At 41.9% G+C, this 24,769-nt stretch overlaps 1 protein-coding gene across 8 annotated transcripts in view; it reads left to right on the forward strand.

Annotated features, from left to right (window-relative positions):
• The window catches only part of triob (trio Rho guanine nucleotide exchange factor b), a 113,181-nt gene that overhangs the window by 12,289 nt on the left and 76,123 nt on the right, over positions 1-24,769 (forward strand). For 5 of the 8 annotated variants that reach the window (XM_034610717.1, XM_034610708.1, XM_034610709.1 and 2 more), the window contains exon 2: positions 778-831. In XM_034610717.1, coding sequence (XP_034466608.1) covers positions 778-831 — 54 coding nt within the window. Of the gene's footprint in view, positions 1-777; positions 832-8,374; positions 8,719-16,086; positions 16,217-17,698; positions 17,888-24,769 lie in introns of those variants that run through there. The other 3 variants (XM_034610715.1, XM_034610712.1, XM_034610714.1) reach the window with 3 other exon arrangements.

Raw genomic sequence — 24,769 nt, forward strand, 5'->3', positions numbered from 1 at the left:
TCTCTGTTATCTCATGCCACTTTATAGTGTCCCACTGACGAGTGACCCAGAAAGACAGTTTGTCAAATACACGATGCATGTCAGTCCAAATAAAGAACTAAGTACAGTCGGCATGGAACACTTCCCACGTCAGGTCTTTTACTTGAAGGGAGAAAAAACGAAATTCAGTGATTTTACTTCATGCCCATAATGAAATTCAATCCTGAAATCAATCACTCCCGATGACGTCACCGATTCCAGCACTGCTGTTAGGGCCAGTGTTCTCTCCACTCCCGTGTAACAAGCTTCGGATAGCAAGCGGCAGACACACAGCTTTTTCACAAGTCTGCCTGAATACTCAACATTTCTTCTTTCCTTGAAGATAAGTCCCAAGGCATTAAAAGAGACATACATCTACTGTAGTCTGCATCTTTAAATGATTCATTGACTTTAGCAGCCGGTGCACTGAGAGTCATGCATGAGCCTGTTCATGTGTGTGTGTGGGAGGGAATGTGTTTGTGAGTGTTGGAGCATATGGGAAAGAAGGGAGGGAGAAATAGCACACGTGAATCTATAGTGTATCTGAGATCTACACAACCGTAATCTCAGGGAGGGACCATCCAGAGACCAGGATCAAAGAGCTGCTCCACAGCAGCTCGCCCACTCTCTCATTTGTCCCTCGCAGTCACAAAGCTCTGATTTCGGACACTAAAACAGGGCGAGGGTCGAAGTATCGTTCGAGCGGGTCACTCTTTGTTTCCTCTCTCTAAAGTTTTATCTCTCTCTGCTTCTTTTTAGATTGCTCTCTTCCAAAATGTGATTCCAAGCTGGATGGCCCAGGTCCAACCTCAGGTAAGAGGACACATGATTTGTTCATTGCCCGGTATCTGATCTGGCTGTCTTACCAGGCACGTCAGTCACTGCACTTGATCTAATATGCGCAACATCAAACAGAAAGTGGGAAACCAATGATGCTTGTGTTTTGGGAAGCTTCAGAGCTCCATGAACTGTGTCTTTGTGATGGCAAGACGGAAACCTATGGAGCAGACACAAAACACTCGCTTGGATACAATACTGTGTTTGTGTGTAACTGATATACTTTGCCCGTGTGTATGTGTGAGGATACAGAGCTGAAACATCGAGAACACCGTGTACCATGCCCACTTTAAGTAAAATGTTATGTTCCATCAAAGCTCAACTGTGTTGAATTCCATTAGACTCACGCTCCCCTGTGGCAGAGGAGACCTATGACCTTGTGGGTTCACGTCCTGAATACCCGAAGGACATGCATACTAAAAATACACCGAGTCACTCTCCAGGGCGACTTGTTTTGGGGCACAAGTGGGGCTGTAAAGTGGCCCATATTAGGTTATGCAAATAGATTAAACCCAAATGAATGTGGGCCTGGTTCTCTGGCCATAAATTATTAGGTTAATCTCTCTTGGACCCAAAATGCATTGAAAGTGTCTGGAGCGTTTCCATAAAAAAGATTGATTTACATTGAAAGGATTGGTTTAATCTTTGCCTGATAAGCTGGCACACGCAAGCAGAAAGTGCACATGAGTTGTCAGTTGTGAGTTGACACATAACATTTTTTAAAAAGATTTTCTCATGTGAGCTTGGGTGTTGAAAGAGGACACGAGACACCTGCAGCAAATTATTGTGACTTCTTGACAAACATCAGCCGACTGCGTTCCATGTAGCTCTGTGAGCCCCCCCTGTGTTTGACACAGTTTTGACCTGATGTTTTCCAATTGGGTCGTCCAGGGATGAACCTTTTTCAATTTACAACCAGGCCTATTAATACCATGTGCCAGAATCTGAGTGGGTGTTAATGGGAAATGATTTTAGCATGTGCCAGCCAAATCGTGTGCACCGGCCTTTTGCCCCAAAAGCCAGTGAACCTTATCCCTGAGGCTGAAACTCAAAAAATAAAGAGATGCTGCACTGGCGTCTTTCTGTATTTTCTTTGTAATAAGGCAGAAACTCACGAGCTCGAGGGGTAATCAGGTTGTACCGGCCATTTAAGGCTGAATGTTCGTTGTTCATTTTTATTTACTCTGAAACAAAATTAACTTGCTGTTGAATTAAGTGTCGATTTAGCAAATTGCCTGAGGCTTTAATGTTGCACTGTAATGTGAAAATTGCAGGTGTGCAAAGTAAACACTAATGCATCTTTCAGTGGCTTATTAGCTGATCTGGCACATTATAAGCAGGGAGTGTACTGCTGGACACAACAGACCATTTGCTATTTGTCCTCATTAGAGTCTGAATGAAGGACGTGTGTTTGTGTGTTTGTGTGTGTGCGTGCGTGCGTGCGTGCGTGCGTGCGTGCGTGCGTGCGTGCGTGCGTGCGTGTACCTGCGTTGGTGGATGAATGCCTACTTGCAGCAAGGCTGACCAAACATTCAAATATACAAACATGTTTTATGACAATTTTCTTCCCTAAGTGGAGAAGAGTTAATTTGTAGTATCATAAGTATTTATTAGTATTCAATATTTGTATTGTATGCATTTCTTTTCCTTTTTCCTGTAACAACTACACATGTTCATGCACATTGTCATGATTGTTTTCTCTTTCCTCCTTGCGATGGGCTGGATTTAGATTCTTTATGGCTTCCTTTCAAAGGACTTGACGTAACCTCAACTGGATGTTTCCTGTTTTTTAATCTGAGCTCGGCTTTGGTTTTTCAATGTGTTTTGAGAGAGATTTGTCTTTTCGGAGATTTACACTTGTTTTGCTCAGAGAGACGATCTTTTCTATGTGGGTTATAAGTTATAAGCAATGATGTAGGACATGGTATCCGGATATAGAAAACAATGGAGGAAGTGAGCTGTAGAACACCAGAGAGTTGGTTTCCGCTCACCGAGTCATCAAATCAGATTAATCATTAACTAACCGAGAAAGCACCTTCATTACCTCAACAAAGAGGATTTGTGTTTTCATTGCCGATTGTTTGTGTGTCTCTCTGCAGGAATACTGAAAAACAACTGAAGCGATTTCCATCAAATTTAGTGGAAGGATGTGGCACAACCCATTCAATTTAGGCTACCAGAGGATTCAGATAAATGGTCAGATTCAGGACTGTTTTTCAATTTTCTTTAACATGGCGAGATCGGATGTTATCTTGGCAGAGGTATGCGATCTCCTGGTGCCCATTTTGTTGTTTCTACGGTTACTTGCAGTCAAATATAGGCTGAGCAATGTTTTAGCATCAAATCTTTGTCCAAAACCAAACCTGCGGCGGACGATACTAGCTGCTCAGATTTAAGACTATAAATCAAACCACTGCTGATAAAAAAGCAGCTAGGCTTGATGTCCAGCCTTTTGCATTCACTGATGTATAGATATGGCTGAGAATATGTAGGAGAAGCGTGTGACCAATCCGTGGGTCCAAACTAATGATGTAGGTGTCATGAAGAAAATAATTCATGCACTAGCATCGGTACCTTATAGGTCGTACTTCATTGGTCAGGGATGTCTCTGCATCTCAAGTCTCAGCCCGGCCCCAACTTTAACCTCTCTGTCAGCACTCATCTGTTCTGCTCGTGTCACACAGTGCCACACAGGGGCCGAGACAGGTCCTGCATCTAAACACAGGCAAATTCATTTTAGTCTCACACACACACACACACATTTATGTAGTCATACTTCTTGGATTTGACCTCTGCTTTACTTGACCCTAGAATTACCCCCAAATTAGCGGGTATATGCGGGTTATTTAAATGCAGGTAAACGTATTTAGATTGATTCTTTTCCTAATGCAGAGTAGTTTGCCTTTCTGTTTTTTTTTTTTTTCTATGAGTCATGGTCGACATCACCAACGTCCCGGAAACTGAAAAGCTCTCTCACCTTGCTTGTCTTGCCAGTGTTTTGCATATTGCGTTTTGCACCATATGGAGAAAAAAATAACGCTTTTGCACGTTCAATGCATGTCATCACGTCGTGCAGGGTTAGTTTCTAGACTGCTAAAATAAAGAAGCAGAAGAAATTAGGGTGGTACCTGGATATCATGTTTCCATCTCGGCTGATCGCAACCGGAGCCGATAAAAACCGGTGTCTACTACCGAGTCATTTGACCTGGGAGTGAATGTTGATTGTATCCACTCTCACTGCAGACAAGATCCAGATGTTAGTGGGTGTTTTTTTTTTTACCTTTTGAAAAGGAGCTAAAGTGTATTAATCACAATATATCCACATTAATTTGAAGTGTTGCCAGTTTACATTCAAAACAAAACAAAAACTGGATTAGCTTTGCACATGCGATCAAACTAAAGCTTTGACCCTTTGCTGGCTTACAATTTGGATGTATTTTTAGTAGACGACACAAAATCACAAGTTGTCCCCAAACACTGTCGGCCTGCACATGGATTTACATACTAAACATACTTACGTAAATATTTGGACCGGTCCCCAGATATACTCAGGCTTTCAGTGCAAGATAATCTGCAACATTCGCTAAATGCTCAGTTCAGTCGATTTGATTCTGATCTCTGCTGCACTAATGATATTAAGCATGCAAAGGATGGTGGATTAGATGACAAGTATTTGCCGTCTGGGTCTCTCTAGCTGAAAAAAACAGATGAATATTTTAATGTGGGTGGAGAGAAAGACGAGCAAGATGAAAGGAATAGGAAGTTAAAACAGGTACAGACAATTATGGTAATTGATTGACTGCTCTCTCTTCTCCTTTCCTGTCCTTTCCTTTGCTCCATATGTTTCTGCTCAGTGTAATTCAGCTGTGAACTCAGTCTCTCATCTCTGCCCATACTGAGCTCACTGTGAGGTTCCTATTGAATTGGGCTTTGAATGCTCACCATGTGCACTGCGGGTAGACAGGCAGGCAGGCAGGCATGCTCACTGAGACACGCGCGTACACACACACACACACACACACACACACACACACACACACACACACACACACACACACACACACACACACACACACACACACACACACACACACTAAGAAGCGGAGGAAGTGGTTTTCTCTGGAGTTCATTGGATTTTTGTTTTTTACTCTTCCCTGCAGAGGCCAGGGTGTGGAAGACTAAACTCTGTGTGTGTGCTCGTGCGTGTGTTTGTGGATGTGGTTGTTGTGTGTGATTGTGTGAATGTTGTTTACTCACTCTCTTCTCACTGTTTTCACTCTTGTTTCCTCTTTTTTTTTTTTCTCTTGCTCTGTTACTTTTTATCTCCGTCTCTCACTGGTTATATCTTTGAATAGATAGTAAGACAATTACACCAGTTGTTGTAATGCTTCATTTGTGAACATTTACCCGTAAGCTCATAAAAACATTGAGATACAAGGCAGAGGATGCAGGAGAGAAATCAGGAGATATGAGTGTTGGCCACGGTTACCTTTGCGGCACATGAGATGTCTGTTAAACATCACGTCTTAACTAGTTTGGCTGAGCGTCATTTGATCTTGGCTCGCCTGATACCACGAGATTAGACAAGGTGCTCACACCTAATTCACATGCATGCATGCAATCAGACAAGTAGCAACCATAATTTGCATCGAAGCATGTATTATGTACAAGTGCTCACCAGCCACCTTGTGTTTGTAGAGGAGTGTTAAATCAGTGTGCACCTGATTGCTGTCAGTGAAGCTTTTACTGTCAGAAAAATGAAAGTATGTGTGGCTGAGGTTGGCATCAGATTCTATAATAGGACAAGGCAGGGTAGAAAACCTTTTGACCCCTAATGTATATGGAGCAGGATATTACAAAGTGCTCCCTGGCATGTGTTCATTATATGATAAGCTCTCAATTAGGGCTGGGCAATATGGTGAAAAATCAAGATTAAAATGTTCATTCCAGTTGATATTGAGAAAGACAAACAGAGTAAAACATTTTGCAAATATGAGGTGGATCAATTATGTTTTACACCTCCTCACTGTGCCTGTGTGACTTTTGTTATATTGCTATTCATGAATTACATTATATTTAAGTAATAATTCAAATTCTTGATGACTTATGAAACACACACATACACAATCACACAAACAGACACACACAATGGAGATGGGATAAGAGAGTGGAAAGCCGGTTAAACTCCCTGTGATCTCTTACACAGAGACAGCTGGACTCTGCTGAGCGTGTGTCTGTTTTCACCTTTGTGTGTCTTTGTGCATGTAGTTCATCCACATGTGCATGTGACCATGTGCATCCTGACCTCTGTGTGTGCCTTTTCACCTAGTTTGTGTGTGTGTGTGTGTGTGTGTGTGTGTGTGTGTGTGTGTGTGTGTGTGTGTGTGTGTGTGTGTGTGTGTGTGTGTGTGTGTGTGTGTGTGTGTGTGTGTGTGTGTGTGTGTGTGTGTGTGTGTGTGTGTGTGTGTGTGTGTGTGTGTGTGTGTGTGCAGGAGGCCTTAATTGGATCATGCTGTAAAACACTGGCTGTGTTGGTTTTAGGAAGAGCACAGCTTGCATCCTCCTGTCACAGGATATCAGTATAATGATATCTGTTTGGCTAGGCAATATTTCCTGTGGCTGCAAATAACAAGACAATCAGTTTCTTAAAAGGGGTAAAAAAAAGTTTTCTTTTTAAAGAAAAGCCCAAACTATATCATTTATCAACTTATTAGAAACATGCACATTGTGTAATGAGTGTTTTTTCTCACTGAATAATAGTCTTTGCAAACAGCTTTAAAATTCCCAATTACTGCATTTACAAAGTTTCAGGCTCTTTCAATGAATCAAACTCTTTGTCATGCAATCAAAATATTCTGATTAAAATTATATATTGATTATAAATTATATGAAATGAGTTTCATATTATCTTAAGTAATAATTTCACTTGCCAAACATCACACTGCATGCAAAATATCTCACATATCTGCTATGTCTGTATTTGCTTATGGCAAAAAAGTAATAGAAAGAACTGATAAAGAATATAACTATAAACTGTACAGAATAACGACAATGTATTCTTTATACCCTGTTGACATTCAAATGCTTGAAATAATATCAAATATAATTGTATAAATACAACTAAGTAAGATTAAATAATGCATGGGACATCAGAGACAACAGCAAGCCATTTATTACGGATAGAAATCAATCATCTGATATAGTCTTGTATTTTCTATGAATGTCACTCATATCAGTCATATTACCACCTTTAAAATCCACTATACTTCTTTTAGATGAGTGCATGCATCATAGTGCTGCTCACCCAGAGTCCTACGCAATACATGTACAAGATGCGTGATCCACATTCAGGCCCTGTAGGAAGACAAGAGTAACGCACACATTACACACCTTCCGTGACGTGTGAGCACCGACTCACTGATCGGGTTCACCAATAATGACTTTCCTCATCCCCATGCATAGCTGAACCCTGCCTTCCTCTACACACACACACACACACACACACACACACACACACACACACACACACACACACACACACACACACACACACACACACACACACACACATTAGATACGTAAACACTCCACCCTGCTGTATGCTGATAGGCTCCATCTGTTGTGGACTGCGTTTCCCCCGAAGTCAAGACAGCGTGTTCTGCTGCACCGTCAACATCAGATTCACATCAGAATGTTTCCATTCTGCAAGACGTGATGTTGTGGTGAAAATACTTTCTAATAGGAATATCTCTCAGGGAACGCATTTGAATAAAATACAGATGAGCAGTGTGACGTTGATAATTTTCATCCAGCTCTCTCTTTTCCAGTTCATCCTCTCTTCGTTATCTCTCTCTCTCTACACCTCTCTTCTTCCCCCCTCCCCCTCCAGCCCTGGTATCGTTCCTATTTCTCACATCATCATCTTTGTCCTCTCTCTCTTTCTCTCTCTCTCCCTCTCTCTCTCTCTCCCTCTCTCCCTCTCCAACCCTGGTCTTTTCCTGGAGAGCACTGATGCATGGGGAAAGCTGAGTTCCGCTCCAGCACCCGTCCAATCGGTGGCAACCTCTCCCCCGCGCATCGGCCAATCGCTTGCTGGAGATGGCCAGCGTGGGGAGGAGCCAAGCCAGAATGGGTGGGGCGGGCGGGGGAAGATGTTGTGGATGTGTGTGTGTGCTGGTCGCTCCTTGATTCGAGGGGATATAAAGGATACTTGGCCGCTCCAGGGACAGGGGGAATATCACCACAATGCCCTCTCCATCCCCAGCTACGGACATATGTGCAGTGTTTGACGGCCGTGCTGCTGCGGGAGCTACAATCTTCTTTTCATTCATTGAATCATTCAGAAGAGGAATATGATGTAGGATTGTGGGACAGTGGCAGCATCGTCACATCTGGGAAAACACAGAAACGATTGTTGTTGTTTTTTATGTTGGAGTATTAAAGATAGTTATTTGATCCTTAGTAGCAGCGTAGCAGTCTGCCTGTTAAGGTGACATCACATGCAGAAATAATATATTTTTCTATGGAGTGAAACTAATGCTGATTTCCCTCATTTTTTTGCCTAAGAATTTTATCCATAATTACTCTTAAGCAGTGGATGCAGTTGTAATGTGAGAATGAGTTCCACTTACGAAAGGTGACACCTAATGAAGGTGTTCATTTGAGGCAGTCAGGATGATGGAGAGGAACTTGTGTGCTTCCTGAAAACTGCAAGTATTTTATCCTTTGGAAGACCGCGCATGGATGGAAGTCCTCCCGTGCTGGTGTGCTGCTTGCTTTATTGGTCAGTTGGCCGGGTTTGAGTGCAGAGGGAGCAGAGACGGGCTGAAGACATGTCCATCCAGATCCTGTCGGCTGGACCTTGTGAGTATGGTAGGATTTTACAGTGACAGCTTCTGAATAATTTAACGTGAGCTGGAGAACAAATTGTCTCAGCAACAGTGAGTGTAGGCCACTTTGCTGAGGAATGACAGCTGAATTTGCAATAAAGTGACATCAGGTCCTGTTATTATAATTAAATCACTACTCTATGATCACTTTGTTTAGAGGTGCTCTATGTATGTCATTGTTTCAGTACCCGCAACATGCTTACGTCATGCTATTGAAACGTGCACAGTAGCATGTGTTCGTCTCGAGCTTTCCGCTCTATACTTAGAGCTACTTTCTGACAGCATCACAACATCTCTATTTTTGGTCTGCCGGCTAACTAATGAATGCATGCGAGTCATGTGCTTCTCCCCATGCAAGGTTTGTGTTTACATCGGGGGCCGAGGGGGGTGGGTAGCAGCTCGGAGGGGCTGAACAGACGATTTGGTCATCACCATTGGCTTATGTGGGCATCACATTGTCAGTGGTTCTCAATAAATGAGACGAATCTGTTTCAGTTTTAGAGATATTATTTTACTCTTGAGCTGTAATCCGAGCCACAGATCACACAGTGAAGATGTGAACCTGTGATGACCCAGCACTGATGCCTCACAGCGTGAAGGTTCCCGGTTCAAAGTCTTGTCTCTCTGTGTGGACTTGAAAAGTAAATTGTCCAAAGGTGTGAATGTGAGAGTGTTGTCTATGTTGGCCCTGTGATTCACTGGCAACCTGTGCAGGTTGTTACCCACCTCTCGCCCAATGCCAGCGGGGATTGTCAAAGCTTCTCCTGCGACCCTTATACAATAAGTGGTGTAGTGAATGGATGGTTGGATGTTTCAAAATGTCTTTTGTTGAACCTCGGCCATTGAGGCCATAAGGGACATTTGCAGGATGATAATGGCGAATGCTAAAACAGTGTTTAACAGTAGCGCAAGTAGAGATGAGTCAGACATGTGTCCAGTATTAGCTAACAGACATGCACTGAAGTTTCTCCGGAGGTCCTCTGTAGTTTCTCTGGAGAAGGTGTATGTGTGAACGCAAATGTCCGAGTGAGAGCCCCCACAGTTTCTGTGGACTTTCCCCGCCTGGCCCCTCTTGTAAAGTCGGCAGAAAGTATGCAGAATTGAACACGCGACAGACGCAAAAAAAAACGTGACTTTGACCGTCTCTGCTTTAACTTCTGGGGTAAACGACATATGACGGAGGTAAAACACACTGCTAGCCAGGTAGCTGGTCGGCTTTTTTTCCTTCCTCTGCTTGATCAGTTATTCATTTATTGCGTAATGTGAATGCAATTTTAATACATCCCCTCATCCGTGAACATGATTTGCACCGGGGTTGCGTTAGGTAGATTTTCATCGGCAACGGTGGTGAAGACGACAACTCCCATGATCCCACACTGCTTCACGATGTCATCAAACTAGGCCTTTTGTTTTTATTTTGATTGAAAGACCCCTAGTGGCCGAAGTTACACATTGTACGTTTAAACCTTCATCCGTCAGGTTAGGAAAGTCATACCTGCATATCACATACAATTAGATGCAGATGCTTTCCATGCAGCCCAGTTGCAGAAATCCCTGCATGAAGGTAATTTGAATCCCTCATGTCACTTCACTGTTTTTGTTTTTCACAACATACAAACTGTTTGTTATTCTACAACTACGTCTCAAGGATGATGAGATGAGAAGATAATCCCTTCTTCTTGTCTCTTCCTCCCAATGATATCGTGAAACCTTCTCTTGTGTGCATGGACATTGAGAGACGAGGCTCTTGGCCGTGGAAAAAAAGTGTGGTGACCCATAAGCATTTAATATTTAAGCAGCCTGCCGATATGGATTCATCTGCAGCTGGATGATGGGAGAATGAGGGTCAGGGATGTTGGGATGCTTCCTTCGTTTTATTCCAGTTGCTTTCCTCTCAGCTTTAGAGAAGATGTTTAATGTTGTTGGAATGATTTAATTCTCAGAGCAGATACACTGGTCAGATAAACAGCTCAAATATTGGTTTTCTTTCCTAAATTTTCCTCTCAAGTGTTTGGCATGTCTGTTGATAATGAGTAGTCAGCATTCTTGACTAGATTTGCGGAACCAGATACTATAATTTCTGAATGATAAACAATGTTTATGTGGTTTTATGATACAACTGCATAATTTCATGTTCACTCAAAAACATTTTAAGGGGACATGAAATCTTTCATTTATGTTGTGTCCTTCTTCATTTACTCTGACCTAGTAACATCTATAGCTTCCACCAAGTGTTACCTTTATATAGATATATACCAAGATTATTCATATTAACCCTGGAGTTGCAGAGATAGAGATACGCTCTATTTCCGAGCAGGATCATATTTTAACGTTTGTGCTGGACTGAATCTATATCACTCCAAAATGATCCTCCAGAAAGCTGCTGATGACGTCGTAGATGCTATGTTTCTCTACAGATTATGGCTTTATCTGCCCGTGTACAACTGCCTCACTGATCAGAGAGTGCAGTGACCCCTACTGTGCGAGACAAATAGTGCAGGGAGGGACTGAGTCAGTATCCACCCTCCTCTCTCTCTCTCTCTCTCTCTCTCTCTCTCTCTCTCTCTCTCTCTCTCTCTCTCTCTCTCTCCATCTCTCTCCTCAGAATAACATTATGTCATTCTGTGCTGTTTGTGATTTTACATTTAACACTTCCGGCTTATAAGTTTCTACAGAAAAAATCCTGCAGATAAAAGCAGAAAGCACACAGCTTGACTGTGTATGGTATATATCTATATATGCAGCCAGGGTGGAGCCCGGATTCAGATGTGGTCGTGTGTTGTTTGCCCGGAGCTGACTGAGGCCTCAGCGTCATAAAAAGACCTTCAATTAAATGGCTTGAGGAGAGCATCCTAAATTGGGACCAGACACAAACCAGTCAGAAGTGGTGTTTGTTTCTCTCTTTTTCTCCCTGCATGTCTCTGTTCTTCTCATTTTTCTCTCCTTTATCCATCACTCTCAGCCCTCACTAACCCCGCCCCCTCCTCTCTTACAGGATGGTTAGAGACACTCGGGGGCCAGAACAAAATATGAAAATGACTAGATGGGATTAGATTTGGAGCTGCTCCACAGTCTAAATTGGTGTGAAATATTTCCCTCTGTAGAAACACTGTGGTAAATCAACTGGCAAAGCTGCAAACGCACTCCCACTTACTTTTTTATTTATTATTTTGGTTCCTGCAAAGTATAATTTAGTGCACATGCAAATGAGTGTTTTACATTAGGGAATTTCTCTAGAGCGAGTGAGCTTTTGCTGTCAATGTCCAAAGCAAGGGGGGAAAACATATGACCTTTTTGGCCCCTCTTAGTGACCCTCTGGGTGTTTGTGCACACATGCATGTGGGCAACCATGCATATAAAGTCAGATATTCCATCAGACATTTCCATGGCTCCCTGTTTACTTACGCCCGTTGTTTTCCGAGCTGTAATAACAGTGGATGGCCTACAGGATCAACGAGCTGCCTCCTGGCTTAAAGACGCAGAGCCGCAGCCTGTAGTTTCCCTGTCCGCTGGGTGTATGTACTCAACAGGACCTCGGCCATTGTTGAGGACAAGTCTAGTGAAAATCTATTCACAGAGGAATTGAGAGACGGGGAGAAGGCAAGCAGAGAGGAGGGATGGGGAGAGGGATTGGAACTGACTGGAGACGAGACATTTTAATGGTATGAGGGATTTGAGGTGCAAGAAAAGGGAAGTTGAGGAAAGAAGAGAGCAAGTGAGATGATTGAGGGAAGACGGTACGAGAAGAGATGAGGAGTAGGGGATGACAGGATGCAGATGTGCATCAGCAGCTCATAAACAATCCACACTGTCTGGACACATACCAACAACACACACCCTCAAACACGCACTCACTCATGCACACTGTCCCACTAAAATAGTTGGACTCAGTTCTGAGAGTTTGGTCTGTTTCGCTGGATTTGTTGAGACTGGGAAACCACAGGGTTTGATTCCCCTGCTTATCATTCAACACCCGGTAGAAGCATTCGTCACAGATACTGTTTATAAAAATGAAAAAAATGAAATGTCCAGATAGATGTGCTCTTGCACTTTATTTCAGTTTTTTTTGCTTTGATTTTTCATTCCCACACCACCAGACACGGGAAAGAAAAGAAGCTCAGTCACTGCTGTATTGTTTTCAGCGTCCCTTGTATTTATTTATTGGACCACAGATGTGTTTCACAGAGGCTTTATTTCCAAGAAATAACAAAGCCTGTCTAAGGAGTACAGATCCCAGCCTCATTACAACACAGCACTTGTATTAACGACTGTTTTTTTAGTCAATCAACGTGTTCAATTTGAGTTTTGTTCGTGGGAGTAAATAATCCTATTATCAGAGCTCAGCTGTTGCTCCGCTGAAGCTGCTGTCAGCTGAGGTCACGGTTTGTCTGACCACACAGTTTTGCTGTGAAATGGCTGATGTTTTTTTATTTTTCTCACATGGTCACACACTTGTTGGAGAGTGTGTCTCCTTTTGTTGTGCACGGTGTTGGGTGTCGTCCATTAGATTTCTCCCCCAGCTTCATCTGTTTATATTGTTATTGTGAGCTGAGGCTGTCTCTGTATCTCTTTATCTGTGTGTCTCCAAATGTTGCAGAGCCTTTAATTGAAGAATCTGTGATATTTGGGTGAAATAACTTGTGAATCTGTGCATTTTTTACCTCAGCAAGCATATGCCTCCACACCAGCCACGGCATATTTTTTTCCTCCTTGAATACGATATCTCAGGTATACTTCAGGGGAATCCTTTCACATTAAGATTAGATTTTGGTTGTCAAAGGTCAAAGGTCACGGCGGCCTCACAAACCATGTTTTTGGCCCCTTGATCAAGTTGATCATGATTTCTCAAGTCTGCCTTTAGGGATTTTTTTCATTTTGTCACATGGACTCAAAGATGAACTGATTCGATTTCAGTGGTCAGAGTTCACGGTGACCTCATAAAATGTATATAGACTGAATCTGCACTGGTTGGCCGGGGTATACAACCTCAGTTCGGCATTTCAAATTTGTTTTGATGTTGTGTTTATTTATTTATTTCTTCTTTTTGCATTTTTTATGTGCTAATTCAACAGTACTCAAAAAGACTGTTGGTTGACACAAATCTTTCCTCTCCCTCCCTCTCTCTCTCTTTCTGTCATCCGGTCCCATCTGCTTTGGGCAAACGGCCGTCTGAACCGCCTGAAGCAAAGCCCACATTGTGTTGTCTCAAGCACATTTTCTTTCTTGCTCTCTATCTCTCCTGCCTCTCTCCTTCCCTGTCCTCTTTTCTCCTGAGGCCGTTGTTAACACGGTGGACCTCAGAGGCACACCCCCTCCTCCTCCTCCTCCTCCTCCTCCTCCTCCTCTGCACCCCGCCTGTCAGGTGTTATTTGGTCCGCAGTGGTTTATTGGCTTGGTTTTGTTGTGCGGGCGGGACAATCGGGGGCACGGTTTGGCCAGAGGAAGCTGGTGAATGGCGTTCCCTGAGCCGTACAAAGCGTCCTCCTCTCCACTTCATTGATGTGTTGATGCGCCTCAGCCGGCTGCCCAGTGAGTTTGCACTGTACACACTGTTGTGGCCTTACAAGCAGACAGATGCGCATGGATGATTGACGCTGAAAAGGGCTTTTATTCCTTTTTGTGGTGTCGACCCCTCTCACACTCACTACGTCTCTCGCTGTCTTTCTACTCTTATTCTCCCTCACTATCTCTGCTACAGTCACAATGCAACGGGCAACAGTGAGACAGTGTATGGATGTCACAGAGAGGCTTCTCTGAGAACTACAGTAAGCTCCAGTGCTTTAGTCAAAGAATAACACTGTCCTATTGGTGTATTCTCTTTTTGTTTTAGAGCTATCATTCCTCTAAAATGCCTGATTTCTTTCCTGTCCCATACCCTATCCTTTCACCAAGTTTCATGGTAATCAATTTGGTAGTTTTGGCGTAATCCTGCTATCTAACAGATAGAATAACAACGCAGAAGAAAATATGACCTCCTCGGCAGAGGTAAAAATAAGTAAAACAAAAGTATTGAGTAGAAAATGACAGAAGGTAGATAGGAAATATGTGACAACATGCTCGGGCAACAGGTTGGATCAAAGCTGTTCAATTATTTCATTACCAAAATCTTTTAGCTGATTTTAAACACTTCAACTTACCGATTATTGATATTTCCAACTTTTTCCTTGTCAATTTTGTCATATTGAGTGAACTAGTGCAGTGCTCATCCTAAACCTGTGTTGAATGGGCTGTTTGCTTGGTCGGTGGTAATGCTGGTTGCAGCTTTCTCTCTGTGACCTGCAGTAATTGAGCCACGGCGAGTCAAGACCAGCTGCGGGGGACTCAGTCCACAGAACCCTGAAGCTGCACCACCGCTGCTGCACAAAGAGCTGTTCACCTGTTTACTCAAAGTTCGGTGAAGCTCGACTCAGTACACGGAACCCTGAACTGGAGAATCAGTCGTCTTTGACATTGTTGGGAATGCTACTGTTGTTGTGATCGAAGCCACTTACTTAGATGAGTCCCACCCATCGCTGATACAGAACATTGGTTGCCTGTTTATTTAGAGTTTATTAATATTGAACCTATCACTATCCATATTGCACCATACTCGACACTGCACCTCCCATGACCACAAAGAGTACACATGCCAAATGTTACGTGGATATGATGAAGGACAGATTTCTGAAATTAGTAGATAGACGATGTGGTGTTTTTAAAACATCACCAAGCACTGACTTAGGAGGGTGCCCAAACTTTTCATATCGCACAAATACTGTTTAAGTTCATGAGATTGAAGCTAACAGGGCATTTAAAGAGGGGCTCATGTTAAAGCTGTTTGCTGCAGGGGATGTTTTTACTTCTTTTTACTTGAAAAATCAACTGACTATGTAGTTTGCCTCAGGCCCACTCTTTTCCCTGTACATCTGGAGGCTATTATAACACAGGTGTTATGATAAATACACAACTAGACATTTACAGCTGCAACGACCTGACCTACTACACGGTCTCTCATCTCTATCCTTGTTGCAGCTGAGTCACTCCCCCCCCACCCCCCCCAGTTTGTCTCTGAGAGGTGACAATCCCTCTCAGTTATTTATTCCAGCAGGATCAGTTAGATATGTGACCTGGCTCGCTCACATGCACACAGAACAGCAGGACAGACCTCACTTCTCAGCTTGCAGAGAAGAGAGGAGGTGCTCAACTCTCACACACTGTCAACGAAACTCAGGCAGCAACCGTGCGCTTGGTGCAGGGTATATTTGATTCAATTACCCAAAAAGTACTGAGAACTTTTTTTTTACACCCGCAGTCTCAGAGTTTTCACGAGTTACTCCAGACAGGATCATTGTTCTTCTTTGGGATTTCCTTCGGATGGTTATCTGTGACACTGAACATGGCCGCTCTGACCATGTTGTTCCGTTTCCACTACCTTCTCAGGGACAGGAAAGGTCGGCTGACTGCGGAACCGTGTCAGACAGCTCACAGAGTTGGTACGTGCTCCAAGAGAGAAAGTGCCTCAGAGGGAATAGTGTATGAAATTAGAAGACAAATGTAAACATTATTATTTTAAATGTGTGTGTCACAAATTTCTTAAATTGCTAAAAATGATGGTAACCGTCCAGCTTTGACTTTTTCCCTTCAGACGCAAGCTTAATTTCTCTCTCGGCATAAACACTGAATAAGCTCTTTGTTTTGTTTCCTCGGCTGAAAAGATTTTTGGCTCCCAATCAAGCAACTGTTTTATGAAAGTGGATGTACATGAGTATTATAATCAAATTTAACCACGCTGATAAAAGGACAGGGAGACACTGAAATAATTTTGTCCCAATGAATTTATGCTCAGACAAAGATGTTGTTTGAGTGTTTTTCCGGTTTGCTGACGTCAAGATGACGTAAGGTTTCAAATATTAAAAGCTTTACACGTGATTATAAGTGAATGAACACATTAGTGTGTGTCATCGTGGCTTGATCTGTTGATTGACATTAGTTTAGCATGGAAGCCTATTTCCGCCTGTGAAAGAAAAAAAAATTACTGAATGAATGCTTAGTTGAAATTATAAAACAAAAAGTCTTTATTATAAGATATTAAGTCATGATTACAAGGTATTAAATCACAAAATTATAAGATATTAAGTTTTTATTTTGAGATATTAAGTCACTGATTTTAGATAAGTCATTAATTTGAGATATAAGTAATTAGTTTTGAGATAACTTTTTTGAGATATAAGTTATTATTTTGAGATATAAGACATTTTAAGAAACTAACTTCTTATTTTGAGATAGTCAGTCTATTTGGAGTTAGTAAGTTATAAATTTGAGTTGGTGAATCATTATTTTGAGAAAGTTTCTCATTGTGATAACTTACAGGATTTTCTGTAACAACGTCGCAGAAATGGTCATCAATAGCTTTGCATCCAGACAGTTTTTCTTAATAATTCTGAAAGTATTGCACCAGATGATTAATAATTCAACACTTGCTGAAATTAATGTAACAAACCTCCTATATATATATATATATATATATATTGAAAATAAACTGAATTAATTTGATTATAAGGTAAATTCTCTTGACAAATACACAAAAAATGACATGGAGATCATTATTTACATTTACAGGACCCTCATCTGCTCCGTCGCAGACACTCACCAACAGAGTCAAAGTGTTATTCAGAGAGAAGATTACAACCAATCATTATTAAAGCCTATTTCACCCACAAATCCACCAGCGACAACTGTTTGGCAGGCTTAACTTTTTTTTTTCTCCCTGTGAGTAGCTAGCCGGGCACCCAGGGAGGGGAGCAACTGTTTAATGCAAAGCAGCACTTGTTACTAAATCTTGTTTTGGGGAGGGGTTAGTGACATGCAGGGGGACATGGCAAAGAAAAGCCAGTTGGTGAAGGCAAAAAAGAGGAGCTGCCAGTGCCTTTGGCTTTCTGCAGCTCACTGGGTGGCAGGGCGTTGGCTGGTGCTGTATATGGCGCGGCTGTTGTCCAGTTCTCGCCATAGTAGAATTGGTTAGAAAGCTATGTAGTGTGGTAACCGCTGTGTAGTGTAGGCTAAGATCTGGACGGATTGGTGCTGGTTTTGGTTTAGGATGGCAGTGCTGGATAACCACAGCTGGCAGTACGCCCAGGCTGGAAAAACCCTGATCAGACTCTCAGGTACAGTATTGTCTCAGAAATATATTCTGTTGTGTTGTTTGTTTTTCATTCCTGATGGTAAAAGAACTATGACAAGGTCACCTGAAATGTCTGAATTCAAAACAAGTCATTATAATATCTTTGCTAGAAGGATCTTATTACAGTTCAAAAGTTTATTTATTATTACTTCTAATTTCATATTATTATCAAGAGGCTCATTAATGTTTTGCCTGTACCAATATTTTTTGAACTATAATATATGTTACCTAATTTCATGATTTTTTAAAAATCATTGCCTTTGCATACTTATTTAAGATAGGCCCTTGAATAGATAAATCATATAAGACGTTATAAATGAATGTATGAATGTAATGTATTGGTATCTTCATCATCTTGTGCTGTATTTTTAACTGTTGAAGTCATTCAAAAACTTTCTAATGCAAATTTGAAGAAATCTGGCTTTGTAAACTGAAGAATTTGGGGGTTATTGGATGATGTTTTTTTTGCTGAATGATTATAAAATTGCACATCAACCTATGGTATATTTACATTCAATATTCAATTTAATTTAGGTCATTTATAGTATTTAAAAAATGTTGCATCCTTTTTATTTCAGCAATGGGCTTTATGCAACAGAAAGTTATGGCTGTTAGCCTACTCTTGCTAAGCTTTTAACATTTGTTGTGCATTTATTGGAGCCACATCTGTTCGTTAAAGCCACATCTGCATGTAATACTGATTTATTCCTTTCATTCTTTAAGGAAAATGTGACTTTCATTCGGGATCTTTTCAGCAGTTCATCAGTGGCCCCTGTCGGGACAATAGACTCAGCACTGCAGTTAACAATTGTAATGTGTCTGTGGCCTCTATCTGAAAGGGCTATAGAAGAGTGAATGACTGGATAACTGAAAAATAGATGGTGCCTTTCCCTCTGCATATGCTCACATTGTTTCCTGGTAATAAAGCACTTAGGAGAACACATACGTTCTGTTAGTAAAAACGCCTGGTGTCCAGTGCAGCTGCATTAACACAGCTGCTCCCAGGCTGCAGTTTGTCAGGACAAAAAACAGGAACACCTCACAACACAGAGCAAACCAACACAAAAGCCTTGCAGTGACTAGAGTCATGCTGTTGTGGAGCATTACAATGTTCATTCTTGTTTTAGGTTGAGGTTTTAGTTTATTTTTGTGGTATTTTTTATTGATGTTAAGCTGAATCTTGTCAGGTTTTGTTGTAGCCGGTGTTTCTGAGGCTGAGCTGTGACTTCTACACGTCAGTCAGTTTGTGCCTGAAATGAAAGTATCTTTCAGCGCTCGGTAAAAGCTATCACACACTGCTAATTTATGTGTGTGGGTATTATGCTTGAGAGAATAAAGGGGGCGTTTCTGGGAAGGGAAGGGGACACAAAAGGCCACCGCATGATGTGTGCACACTGCTGTCTCTTTGCAGTTCGCCGACACCCCTCGTGCTGAAGCTGCCCTGTTTTAGTCGACTATATAGGTCACTCTGCTCAGCCTGTGCTGTGCTGCATAGACACAAAACTGTTTTAACTACAATAGGGTATTAATAGAAGAAACAGTTACTTGAGGGATGCATTACAGCTTATGGTTCCTGAATGTTAAAAGGATACTAAATAAAGAGCCTGCACAGCAGCGGCCTGCTACATCAGAGCCAGATGCTGGAACAGGTCGACAGGGACACATGCGCACACAGAGGGGAAACTTTAAGACAATTACAGACCATATATTTCAAAAACTGAAATAAGTGATAAAATGAGGCAAATGTTACATCCAACAAGCAAAATTATTTTACTATCATTTGCCTTGTTTTCTTTGCAGAAGCTTTATAATTGAGGCAATGTATTATATATCATTAATAATCATCATTATATATGTAAATCTTTTATATATTTGTGGTTTCAAGTATCATAAAACATCTCGAGATGAACTCCAGATCATTTTGGGTAGGGAAGAAGAACTCAGCAGTAAAACAGTAAGATTTCCTTGGATCAAGCAGGAGGCAGCACATGATGTATACATTCTGCTGCAGAAATCACATGTTGTTGTTTACAGCACATGGACACGGCTCTTATCACCAAAAGCTCTCAAATCTTGTTGTCTGTCCAAGTTGACATCTTCATCTGTATTCTCACATGGGCTTGCTTGGATATTCTCCGGGGGAACTGACTCAGACATTTGCGTTCTCACACTTACAGCACCCATCTGGATTTCACAATCTTATCCAGAGTTCAGTGCATGTCTGAAAGCAGCTTTTATATAGTTTTACAACTCCTCTCTCATGCTGTTCTGTGGAGCTCTATCAAGAGCAGGGAGTTTTGTGTCAGTCTCTGAGCCTCTCTGATGAAATGAGCCAAACAGACGGTTGAACTTTTGGTTTTTGAGAAAAAAAACAAAAGTTAAGCTACTGGTCTCTAAAGTTGCCTTCCTTGGTAAGGATGTTCAATGATATGTTAGCTTCTTGTTATCCAACAATGGTTGGACGGTGTTTCGGACTGGTATGTGCTGGGGGCGTGGCTGAGGCATCATAATATATCATCAAAAATGTTCTGTATACAGACTGTGTGCAATTCTCTGTGGACTGTTTTGATACTTTCACACTGTTTGATATAATCTCATTTTCTGCAATATGGGACATTTAAGTTACTCAGAAATCTGACTAACAAGTTATAATATCCTGTTAAGACAATTACGTACAAAGTAGCTTGTATAAAGTGAAATGCTGTAGCATACAAACTACTACTAAAGAAAAGAAATGTATAAAAAACAAGTATCCATTGCTTTGATGTAAAATATCTCATCTCACTTTTGCAATGTAACAACAACCTCGGCTTTGGCGTCTTGATCAGATAGATAGAAGATACTGCAGTGATCACTCTCAATAAAACCAGAAGTGCTCTTCTTCAACTCCTCCTGCCCAGTCGCTCGGTGTCTGCAGGGGCAATGAATGCATATGTGTGAGGAGATGACTGCTCTGAGGCGATGAGGAGAAATGGTGCTATTTGTCATGAGGAGAGCTCTGCAGGATGAGATCACAACACGGCGAGCTGAGGGAGGAGGATTTACAACGCCCCCTGGTACAGCTGCATTTAAAGTACATATCCCCCACGAACCTGGGATAAAAGTTGAGGTCACGGGGTCTAAGCCATTACTTGTGATGATGACTGTGCTCTCAATCTGTTTTGTCATTCGGGACAAGTGAACCTTTTGTCCTCATAGAGTAAAGCACTATAAAATGTCTGTCCTTCTTCACTTTTTATGGTTTGATCATTGGGAAAAGTTCCCTGTCAGGCTTGTAAGAGGCAGAGCAGTAATTGACAATGCTTTTATCATATTCTAACAGATGCTGCTGCTCACTGAAACAAAGACCTGTCGTCACCGGACCCATCAAACTTTATTGCAGACTTTCTGACTCCATGTAAAAAAACAGTAGATGTCCTATTTCTATGTTCCCCAGAGGAATTCTTCTGACAGTCCCACAAACGGATCAGATACAAAGTTGAGGTGAGGCAAGTTGATAATGACAGGAAGACAGGTGTCTCACAACGACTTGTGCTGGCTGTTAGTGCTTCACATTGTCTCATCCATGTTGCAGTGAGGGACACAAAAAAAGGCAGCATTAAGAATAAGGGCTATAGCAAGCGACACAGAGGGTTGCCAATAGTGAAGCTTGGAGGGACGCTAAGTATTTTAGAAGTCAATAGAATCAACAGAGAAAGGGGAGAATGGAGAGAGAGAGAGCGAGAGAGAGAGAGGAGCGCTGCAACGTCACATGAGAAACAGAGAAAAGTGGAGACGTGGGAATGAAACACAGAGATGATGTTGTTATTCAGGCTCAGTGAGGTGTGAAAGCAGCAGGAAAAAAAACAGCTGTAGCACCATAATAACAACACATACGGATTTTATAGTCTGTCAAATTGATTACAACCTTAACCACAATACTGCTGAAACAACAACAACAACACACAGAGCTGCGTGTGTTTTCTGCAGCATGAGTTGATCTTTGGGCCATCTTCAGATGTGTGTTTGTCTGTGTTTACCTCATTATTACCTCTGCTAAGGAGGTTATGTTTTCATTCCTCGTTGTTTGTTTGTTTGTTTGTTTGTTTGTTTGTTTGTTTGTTTGTCAGCAGTATTATATACTATGGGCCAGGAAAGAACCCATTAAATTTTGGCACAGATCAGGTTAAATGTGCATATCCAGGATTTGTTTTCCCCACTGTCTTTTACTTTGTGGGATCGGGCTCTTTTGATACTTTTCGCAGGGAATAATGCAGAGATTTTGATTAAGAAAATTGAAGGTATTTGTTTGTGCAATTTGTTCGAGCTATTGAGTTTAAGGCGACTGTTGGGCCTTGGTGGAGGTATGTGCTATACTGACTACTTCACTATGATGTTTGTCTGTTAGTTAACAGGATTACGCAACAACTATATAACAGATGACAACAAAACTTGGTGGAAGGGTGGGCTATGGGTCAGGAAAGAACCATTTAAATGTTGGTGCAGATCTGACTAAATGGACCGATCAAGGAATTTAGTTTCACTTTTCACAGAAATCACTCATCTATGGCAGCTGGGGTGCACGTGCACGAACATTGCAACAGGTTCATAGTGACAGGAATATAGAGTTAAGAGTGAAAGACTAGTTCTCTCGTGACAGAGATAACTGCATTGCACGCCACTTGTGAGTATGTGCACACAACTGCAGCTGTAACTATATGAGGTCTGGCTGTCTGTGTGGATGGTAACAACTTTATGGACGATAGGGTGAGCACACTATACTGTGCAGCAGTTATAGATTTCTAAAGTCATTATGAGAAGTGTGATAAATTGTGGGACGGCGGGCCGCCACAGTTTACATAATTATGGGAAACACTGCTTTGACAAATTTAGATTGGTTAGTAGCCTTGGCGGAGGTATGTTCCCATAACACCCTGCTAATTCTAATTCTATTGCTTTTACCACATGCATATTTCAGCATCATTAGTGTAAAAGTGTGATTTTAAGACTATCTCTCTCTGTGTGTGTGTGTGTGTGTGTGTGTGTGTGTGTGTGTGTGTGTGTGTGTGTGTGTGTGTGTGTGTGTGTGTGTGTGTGTGTGTGTGTGTGTTTTGTGTAGCACTGCAGAATTGTGAGTACACAAACATACAGCACAGTAGTTCATTATAAAACACTGGAACTGCGCAGATTGTGCCCTTCAGTGCTCTCACACACAGCTCAGTGGAACTGCCTTCACGTGCACTGGCCTGCATAAGACTGCTGACCATTGTTTATCTCCACACTGCCCCTCAGCTGCTCACTGTACTTAATGAGAATGGTGCGGACATGATTTACAGAGCTCCCTGTTCTCCGCTCTGCTCTGAATGCTGAGTTGTTCTTTCAGAAAGCTCTTAATCTGCAGGATAAATGAAGGTGAGGATATATTTGTTTCAGTGTCATCCCGAGTGTCATCCCGTGTTACACTCCATTATGAATTCTTTATATACGCATCATATTGTGGTCAAGGGTTATGTTGAGGTTTGTTTCGAGGACAATACTGGTCGTAATGTACCGAAGCATTTAAACTAAAAACTTTCATTGTGCTTATGGGGGAAAGTTGCATGTTGATGTGTTTGAGCAGAGGTGTTTGTCTAGTGCTGCTATGATTAAGGATTAGTCGATTTTATCTGAAATATATTTGATAATCAATCCATCCTTCAAGTCGAGCAAAAAAATGCCAAGCATTTTCTTTATTTCAGCTTCTCAAATGTGATAATTTTCTGCTTTTCTTTGTTTTACATCATCATAAATTGTATATTTCTGTGCATGGGACTCTTAAAAAGTATTTCCAGTTGATGCAATGCCTCCATATTACACCATAGGTTCCACAAATTGTAGGAAGAAGCATATAAAAATACTCAGTCTTCAGTGGTACAGGATGGCATTTTTATGTTAGGGCACCACGCTGCCATTACAAGCGCTGTGCCAGAGCCGAGCCAGGGAGATTGTTTTTTGTTTCCTACCCTTCCACATTTGTTATGACTTATTCATACCCTCTTTTGCTGTGCTTTGGGGTTATATTCAGGTCGACTGGTTGTGGTAGGAGCAGAGTGTTATTTTTACTGTAAGCCACACTGTAACAACAGTATGAGAAACCTGATGAAAGTTGAGCTCGCCACAGTCCCCAGGCCCCCTGCCAGCTCCGGCTGAAGGTCACTGAAGTAGAGGCTGCTAGAAGTGGCTTCATATCCAGTACGGGGCAGAGGGATTCTCCGTCTGTACGTGTAAAACAAAGGAAAGTAAATAAATGAAAGGGATGTACTGTTGAAAAATGGGAGCTGATGCAGAGCGAGAGAGAGAAACGCAGCAGCTCTTACTGTGTTTGTCTTATCACCCTGTTGCACCAAGGCAACACGCGTTTGCTGTTATTCTTGTCAAGGTTGTCACACGGGGGACGTGACAAACAACCTGCCTGCGACGACCTGTCATGTAGACTGGGTTAAACACTCATAAGTCCCACCACAACACAGAGGGCAGTGGCAGCCTGATACCCATACACACCAGGGGGTTACGCAGAAATAGCGCACACATAATCATACAGTGTTCGGTTAAAAAATGAGCTGCAGTTAAGGGACCTCGAAATAGTCCGAAAGTGTAAGTCAAAGAAAACGAGCTGTAGTCAAAGACTTTTATCTCATTTAAATATATTCAGTGTGTGTGTTCGCTGTTTCAACATGAACAGGAAGTTCTTGAAACTTCACAGAACATGCTCTTTGGGTATATGGCACTGCCCGGACAATCTGGTGGTAGACGTTCATGGCTATAGATTTCGTGGAGGACAGGGACGGGAGTTTTTTTGTTTTGTGCTGAAAGTGTTGTGCTTTCTGCCTGGGTTCTGTTTGGGTTT

Source organism: Hippoglossus hippoglossus, chromosome 16 (genome assembly GCF_009819705.1).
Source record: "Hippoglossus hippoglossus isolate fHipHip1 chromosome 16, fHipHip1.pri, whole genome shotgun sequence".
In the NCBI taxonomy this organism is placed as follows: domain Eukaryota; kingdom Metazoa; phylum Chordata; class Actinopteri; order Pleuronectiformes; family Pleuronectidae; genus Hippoglossus; species Hippoglossus hippoglossus.